At 37.6% G+C, this 8946-nt stretch overlaps 1 protein-coding gene across 1 annotated transcript; it reads right to left on the reverse strand.

Moving 5' to 3' along the window:
* Nucleotides 1–998: 998 nt before the first annotated feature.
* On the reverse strand, nt 999–6574 carry myoz1a (myozenin 1a). Its single transcript, XM_071480105.1, has 6 exons — nt 6344–6574; nt 4484–4570; nt 3679–3866; nt 2898–3171; nt 1931–2096; nt 999–1853 (listed from the first exon to the last, which is right to left on the reverse strand). The coding sequence occupies exons 2-6, from the start codon at nt 4566–4568 to the stop codon at nt 1619–1621; spliced, it is 948 nt and encodes a 315-aa protein (XP_071336206.1). The 5' UTR covers nt 4569–4570; nt 6344–6574; the 3' UTR covers nt 999–1618.
* Nucleotides 6575–8946: the final 2372 nt, after the last annotated feature.

Genomic DNA, 8946 nt, shown 5'->3' on the forward strand with positions numbered 1-8946 from the left:
GCCTTACACTGTATATCATCTTTTTATCCAGAGGTGAAAAGTGATGAGTAATATACTGGAGTGATTTCATTTTGTGCTACATTATTATTATTATTATACTCAATTTATTTGAAAGATCTATTTACTTTGAAGATCAAGAATTCTGATTCAAACAAAACAGATGAGCAATTTCAAAGATGTGATGCATTTATCAGCTGAACTCCTCAGCAGTGTATAAACTACTTGAAATTAGCTCCACCTCAACCAACTAAAACAGTAAAACACTGCAAACATATTAATGCATGAGTAGTAAAAATGACATAATAATAACACTCCTAACTCTCACTCTAATGTGCACTTTTACTTCTGATACTCCTGCATTTTGCTGCTAATAATTCACTGTTTTTCTAAAATTATGGATGTATTTTTATAGCATGGTTATGGTTATACAATTCATACTTGACTAAAAGATCTCAATACTTCTTCCACCACTGGCTTCAGCCTACATCTCTCATATGAACTGACAAAATGAAAACAGCAATAACAGCAAAATAAGAAATACTATTCATGTCACTTAGTAACTGAAAATAAATATTAATAAAATAAGAATTTATTATAAATAATAATTAAAATGTAATGATTGATTGATTGTTATAATTGATTTTTTTTTTATTTTGAGCCCATAGATATTTGCTGTCTTGTTGACTTTTTAGTGCAGATAATATATTCTTTGCAGTACATAATAGTACATTATTCTGTTTATTATTCCTGAACAACAAATTGCGGTTGAAACTGTCCTTTCTTTGATTTTTTACTTTGAAGCAATTTTGGTCAACACTGTTGCGAAGTCATGAAAAAATATACATTTTCTTTCATGTAAGCAAGACACAGTGTTTCTGGTTATAACATCTGCTTTCATGTCCTGAAATAACTGCTGAAATTTGTATGAAAATATGGGAAACTAGGGAAAACAAACAAAGCAGGAAATGTAATTGGTAAGGATTTTCACGCACACAAAATTATTTCCCCTGACATTTTAATCACTCTACTCCAGGATTGTTACAGTTTTAGATGTTTTATTGTGGAGAAACTGTTGGTTGGTGAATCAGCAACTGACTCTATGCATGCATCCTGAATTAGACAGGTTTGTAGCATTTTCATAGCTCAACAAAAGATCGGAGTTTCTTAACAACAAAAAAGGCACTAGGAAATAACAAATATGGTAACAAGTTGACATGAAGACAGTGTGTTCAACAGTAATCGGCATAAATCTATCCTTCACACCTGATTCATTCTTTCCTCATTCACAAAATCTGCAGCTTCTCACCAAAACAATAACTTTTCTGAGAAATTAAAGGAGTGTTGAGACTCCATTTATAAACTTAACAAATAAACGTTTGATGTTTCATCTCCCTGTAACATCTAAACTTGTTTCTTTGCCTTACAACCAAATACAGAGCAAGAACATGACCACATTTCGTTTATGATTTCAGTTATTCACTGAGAGATTCAAATTCATCAGTATAACAGTTAATTGTAAGCTCATCTATGGTGTGTGTGCATGCTAATGTGTGTGCATTCATGCATGCTTGCGTGTGTGTATGTGCACAGTGAGTGTGATCACAGTATGAACATTTTTTCACAGCTCGTCGGTCTCTCCATCAAAGGGCACAGCATCATTCTCCATATGAATGCTGCTGGGCTCACTGCTGCCCACCCAGCCAATAGGAGTGCGGTTGAAGGAAGGCCGGCAGCCGATTTCATGCTGGTACACCACTGCCGGTTCAGGCTCCTGTTTGGTCGGCTCAGTGTCTGGCAGCTGGAATTTCAGGAACTGGTTGGCCTTCTCGAAGCCGCCAAAGGGCATGGCAGTCCTAGCACAAGGTGAGAGGATAATTAATGCCCCCTTTTGTCACGGAGCACCTACAAATTCAGGTCTTGAGAGAAGTACCTGTTGAAGGATTTGTATTTGGGCAGCTCCTTGTGCTCACTGGGAACAGGCATTGCTGTTTTCAGAGTGGCTATCAGACCCTCATCACCCTTCATGGCCTTCTCCCATGGTGACACATACGTCTTCACATGAATATGCTTCTTAGATGCGCCATCTGTTCCACCTCCTATGAGTGCAACAAACACAGATAGAGCATGTAATGTGATGTTTGTGGATCAACATTTTAAGAAAAATGCATGTTTTATGTTTATGCTGCACATTGATCAAGAGTTGCTTAACAGACTTTAGTTGTTTTTTAACAATGACAGTAAATATCTATATATTCTATTGTTTTATTTGTTTGTTTTTTGCTGAGAGTTATAAAAGATGCCACTTATATAACAGCACTCTTATGTCTGTGCAGTAAATATGTAGTTAGAGCCAGCAGCCAGTTAGCTTAGCTCAGCACATAGACTGAAAACATGGGGAAACAGTACTGTGTTACAGGGCTTATGTGCCTGACTATTTATTGACAGAGTGCATGGCTTCTGGGTATCTCTGCTGGTTGCCTGACATCCTCAGAATGAATAACAAAATTGTTTTTACATCTAGACTTTTGTATTATTATTAATTAAACAAGATGTAACACTTAAATTAGCAATTTTGGAGGTGCTGGTAGGTCAATTTTGCCACATTCAGGCAGAGCCAAGCTACCTGTCTCCCCTCTTTCCAGTCTTTAAGGTGGCATTGTATTGTAGAGTAATAAATATTCTACTAATACTCAAATAATTTATTACTAAATTTATTTAGTAAATTATATCTTGTATGTTTGTTTATTTTCTCTTCAATCCTCTCATTCATTGTGACTGATAAAGTTATCTTTCTGTTGTTTTATACTTTCTTATGTATTTAAATCCTTTGTGCAGAAAGAGGTACTGGGCCACAAAATAGAATTCTGCTAAAAAATGACCAAAAAAGTGATACCAACCTTTTAGTGGAGACCACTCACTTGCCCCTTCTCCTTTTCCACCTTTCCCATGGTCACCTCCACCCAGTCCTCCTGCACCTCCTGCTCCTCCTGCTTCACCTGCTCCTGCACCTTTGCTTCCAGGCTTTGGAGGAGGCACAGGGGCTCCTCCTCCAGTGTTTAGCCCTACAAAATTCAGGTGTCCAGCCTGCTTGCTAACATGGTGCCCACCAACGCTTATCATCTGACTGCCCATCTGACCTCCCAGAGAGGGAACAAACTTCTGGAGGTTGTCCTGAAAGAATATGATCAAAATAAGCAACCATATGCCACACAGCTAATTTGTATCCGCTGATTACCCTTGTTTCATCTTCTTGATGTTATACCTGACAAGTATTACTGAGCACTCCAAGTTCTTTTTGTGTATTGACGGTCTTTAAATCCTCAAAAAAAAAAAAACCTAATCTAGCTGGTTTGATTGATCATTAATGATCTACGGCAAAGGATTTAACCTTCATTGGTCCAGGTGACTTACAATTGAAAAGATTAAAGAAGTCAATTTACAGATGTCCTAGGGTTATATTTGTTTCAAATGGTTTTAATATGAATGAAAATTAGATTGTCAGGTGACAAAAATAAAAATATAATTATGTAATAATGTAATAGTAATATTGTTTCAAGGTTTCTCTGTGGAATTTCTGTGTGTATTAATCACATTGTATCAGTAACTTTTGAGAAGAATTTACTTTAAAATTACAGAGAGTGATTAGGTTTTTTTTTCTTCCATGAACTAGGCTCTCACCATTGAGTCACTGGTGAAGATATCGGGGTTGTTCTCATAGATGAACTTCTCAACTCTCTGCTGCCTCATCTTGAACATCTTGGAGCCTCGGTTCTTCATCAGGGAAAGCTCCTCCAGCATGATGTCTTTAGGAGTCCTGATCTTTGTTCCCAGGTCGAACTCAGATGCCTCTGGCTCTGACTCATACTCTAAGTAAGGGACATTTAAACAAATTTAAACAAAATGTTACTCAGAAGTATAGAAAGTTTCAATCTTTTGTATTTGATGAGATAATCATTCACTGACATGTTTAATCACAACTGTTTTGTCTTCATAAACAAAAATGCTTTGTTTGTCCTTGTAGCAGGATTATGATTTTTAGTAATAACATGCCAACGTAAGAAAATTTTCCATTTACCTAAGTGTAACCTGCTTGTTTAAGCATGCCTACAATATTTCCTCATCGACTCTCTCTATGCATTTATTTGCTTGTTTCCTCTGAAACTTATAATAATGTGACTAAAGTTTAGCACTTCATCATCATTTATTTTACACACCATGAGATTTAGTGATCGTAAAAAAAACTGTATAATATCTTGATATCCTATAATGTTGCTGCTTTTTTGTTATTTTTTATTCTTATTTTTTGACTGCACTGCAGGCATAAACTTGTTTATTCTGTAAGATTAGTATCCCATCTACAGTACCTATCACCTATCATCCACTTATTTATATAAACTGTGTTTCTATGAAAGTGCTGTAAGCAAGGTATCCCAAACATATGGAAATTTGATTTCACATCCATGTCATTTGATGTCGGCCTTACCATCCTGAGCGATATGTGATAGGTCAGTTATGATCTTGGAGAGCTTTTTCCGCTTGTTTACGGGGGCAGGTGTTCCCAGAGGCATGTCTGGAAGGCCAGGATAGAATATTGTATAAGCAGTAATAATATTAGGGTTGCAAACATACAGAGAAAAAACCCAGAGATAGAAGTAATGGAGGTGAACTGCTTTCTCTCAAGAGACAAAAGCAAAGTAATGTCAGAGCTGTTTTGTTGTTTAGCTACACATTTCAAATGTTCAGTGCAAAACAAGACTAAAGCAAGAAGAGGAACTAAAAGCAAAAAGGAAGAAAATACTAGACTAAATAACGTTTTTAATGCAAACTTGAGGAAGTTTTGCTTGATGTCGTGAGTTATATTATATATTCCATGTAACATTGTACCTATTCAAAGGAATATTAATTGATAGTAATATGACTCTAAATCTGCATAGCCTCAGGTTCAGACTAAAGTTGGAATGCAGCAAAAGGAGTGTTTTTGTTTTAGTTTTTAACCAGCTTCTCAAGATCACTCTTTTCCGCCAACACTTACAGCCATCAACAACCCCTGAAAGTGAATCCACAGGACCTGAATGTAACAGACAGGCAGCATGAGCCCTGCTCATTTTTCAAGTTCAAGGGGAGATGTCAGTGCCCTCAGATTCCCCACATTCCCTAGTGAAACAGATGTATGCCTCAAAGGAAATATATAGCTTAATGCATGTTTCAGTTTTGTTTGGGGTTACAAGAGCCGTCCACAGACTGAGTCAAAACAAATAGAAGCATGCTGTGGTTTCGGCAGAAATTGGTGATCAATGCACCCTGGCGCTATTCTACCGCAGTAAAAGTTAAGGTCTCAGGATCATAAAATAGCATCTGGCATTATTCATATCATCTGATCATATTCCCCAATCTGCAGCCTGCATGGGAACATGTTGGCGGGGAAAGTGGGAGGAATACTTTGCTCTGTCTCATCTTTCAAGATATGAAACACTGTTGAAGCATATTCACATGAATAACCACATTTTTTACAATCTTCCTGGTGCAGGATATGCACCTGGTTCTTACATTATCTCATGTGCCTATGTTACACAGTTTTTTTACCTCTCTACGTGCATATCAGCACCTTCAGCTCTCAATAGTTTCTTTAATTTCCAGTCAAGTGGCAAAACATCACATCACATCTACTGGCTGTAACTCAACCCACTGCAGCTATTTTTAAAAGCCATTTCCAGCCAAGACATTTTAGCGACGTGTAATGGCGTCATTCGACTATCAAATGGGCTTGAGACAACCCTTAAGGACACAATACACACCTCCAGAAAACAATTCTGAGTGTATGTTTGAACCGCTCACAAAACATGAATGAGATGTGGAGTAGTTGTGGATGTTACGAAGGAGCGTCCTGGACACTGTTTTAATTCCTTTCAATAATTACAAGCTTAGGGACCCCTTGTGCTCAGATTTACCCCCCCCCCCCCCCCCCCCCGTCAGGTTTTGGTAACACCATATAAAATCTCTGTAACGCCCACAGAGAGGGATGGTCAGCACATTCACCCATTCCTTTGGTCATTTTAAGACGTACCAAGAAAATCAAAAAGGAGCAGGATGACCCCAAGAGCCATTTGTTGGTTGAATCAAAAGCATTTTCATCAAAAGCAAGGTAATAATCAGGTTTTCTGAGTTATTGAGGTCTTGTTATGTTTTTTTTTTTCTTTTGCTCCACAACTCACATAAATTATGGCTGGGAATATGTTGCACATCTTTATTCCCGCTGTCCATTTTTGTAGGAGCCAGACTTTAAATCCAAGCTGTTGGTTGATTAGTAGAACAAAGCACATCGATGGGATGGAGATCCACTCACCGGGTTTCTGTTGTAATCCTGGTAGGAGAAAGAGACCTATAAATACCAAACAGAGGAGGGGAGACCCAGGGCTCAATTCTGGTGATCTCGATCACAAGTTTACAAATCCCTCAGTGCCTCTGACCCTACGTATGGCTGGATCCAGGTCCCGAGAAGTGCAAAAGCCACCCTACACTCAGATGGCAGATCTTCCAGAGGGTTGGGGGTGTGGGTGGCAGCAGTGTTGGTGTCAAGACGGGAGGAGGAGGTGGTGGTTTAGGTTAGGGGTATGAATAGGGATGGAAGGGGGGGCGTTAAGGCGGGGGGGAAAAGTCTCTGTTGGCCAGCTGAAAGTGCTGATGGTGATATAAAGGGAACAAAATCATTCTCACAGATGGGTCACAAGCCTATATTTAGTAGCAAAGAACGAGGAGAACAGCACTCAGCTATAAGATAACCTCAAAGGACTCTGGGGTGTGTTTGGGGTACACAGAGAGGCTAATAGAGAGGGAGATAAGAGTATATACAAGTGGACAGTGCATGTTTAAGGTTAAGTATATGTGTGTATATTAGGGCCAGGCTTGTGTTTCAAAGTGTTGGTTAGCTCCTTTACTCCCTACATTACTAACCTGACACTAGATTGTCACATTTTCAGTTCCCCTGGATCGTCATGTGACTGGATGTCATGATGGACATGTGGAGACAGAGCATGTTAGACGCTCTATCTTTGCATGGCTGAAACAGCTTGTGCAAACACTACTGGATAAGTAGTACAAAGGCTAATACCAATTGAAGACAGTACATATTTTAATATTCTATATGCTTTGTAGTTGTGTTCATTTTGGAAGCATTGAATGCATGAAAATAATTTTAAGTGCACATATTTTATCTTAAGACAAAATGACCTTGAAGTGCAATAAAAACTTGTCCCGAGGCGCACTCACTCCAATTGAGACAATGCACTCAAAAGCACAAATGTGTAGGCCAAAGTCATTCAGATTCATCATCTCTGAAGTGTGGAAAAAAAAATCTCCTGGCAAACCATCGAATACTTGTTGAGATAATTTATGCGTAATTGTAGAATGTAAACTTCTCATGATTTCCGTAATGTCCTCAGTATCACACTAAGTCATTACATATATTTTTGTAGATGAAAAATAATGATCACAAAAGAATCCATATTTCCTATTTCATTGGGCCTCATTAGTGTTAATATCTCATCTCCTCTTACCATATACCGCTGAAATATAATGTCTGTGCAGCTTTTGTTGTTGTGACTGAATGTGGATCTGTATGTCATTATTAGTTTACATTTTTTAGCTTGGAATCTGGGCATTTGCCAGACATCAGTTTATCATAAGTGGTTCACATATCTGGCTTAGTTCTGTCTTATTTTAAGCATAGTCTTGTCCAGCATCCTCTTGAAATACCAGGTCTTGACCCCTCAGTAACTATTTAATACAAAGTCTAAAGAAAGTTTTCTTTCATCTGCTGTATAATCACTTGAATACAATCAGCTTATACTAAGCAGCAGTTTTTACTCTTGCATCCTATGGAGTCTTACATAAAGGAAAAACAGCAATCCAGCCTTTGTTGTGTGGGTCCTTATTGTCTCTGGAGCAACACAATAGATGTTGCACTTTCTCAATCTTCCATCGAAATCATTTCTTTAAATTCACTGTACATTGCCCCCCTCACACTAATTGTTATTTGTCTGTTTGTTGTGTTTTTTTGTTGTTGTTGTTGTTGTTTTTTTTTGTTTTTTTTTTTTACCAAATTTTAGATTAAAGAGAAAGAGGGAGACAATAAGGATCGACATGACATCAAGATAAGTTTTGAATTAGAACATCCAAGGAATTATCTGGTTATATTAGTCCTTTCTGTAGAAATTATTATATGATTTTAAAGACAAGTACCAGGGAAACTACTGTACATGGTATTTTCAGTACATCTTGAAATAGAAACTTTCCAGAAGCTGAGAGGGCAGTTTTATTTATTTTTTTAATTTGATCTTTTTTAAGCAGTTAAATTAAGAACACATTTTTAATAAGAGTAGCAACTTGGCAAAATGTCAATTTAACTATGAATAGTCTTCTGTTTGGATATTAACAGCCCTATATATAGGCACCCTGTGAGTGCGAAGATTTGAAACAAAATGCCCGTCTGATGGCAAACTCAGTCAGGTAGAGACCAACACAGACTCCACAGCACCACTCAGTGGCCAATGTCTGTGCATACAAGAAAAACCCAATATTCCCACCGTTTCCTTGTTCAACTGGCTCCCATAGCTCCTCAAGGTCTAACAAAGTATATCAGGGCATCCCAATTACATCAAGTTCACCACTTCAGAAAATAATTTCTAATTATCTTTCAGCAAAACAAGAGCTTTTTAGTCACACAAATATGAAAGGATGGAGTGGGACTTCTCACACATTAAGTTGACATTTAAGGCAAAGTTACTATGTTGTAATATATTATATAGTTATAGTTAAATAGCTAAAAATGCAGCAATTTTACAGATGAACCAGAATTTTCAGCAATGGCACAATTTATATTTGTGCGCACACTTCTGTTTTATTTGATGATTCTTCAGTGTGGAGCTGTGTGCATGTTTGCTAGACATC

The sequence above is a fragment of the Trachinotus anak genome, unplaced genomic scaffold, assembly GCF_046630095.1.
Source record: "Trachinotus anak isolate AG129_WGS33_773 ecotype Australia unplaced genomic scaffold, CSIRO_AGI_Tana_v1 ptg000007l, whole genome shotgun sequence".
Classification (NCBI taxonomy): Eukaryota; Metazoa; Chordata; class Actinopteri; order Carangiformes; family Carangidae; genus Trachinotus; species Trachinotus anak.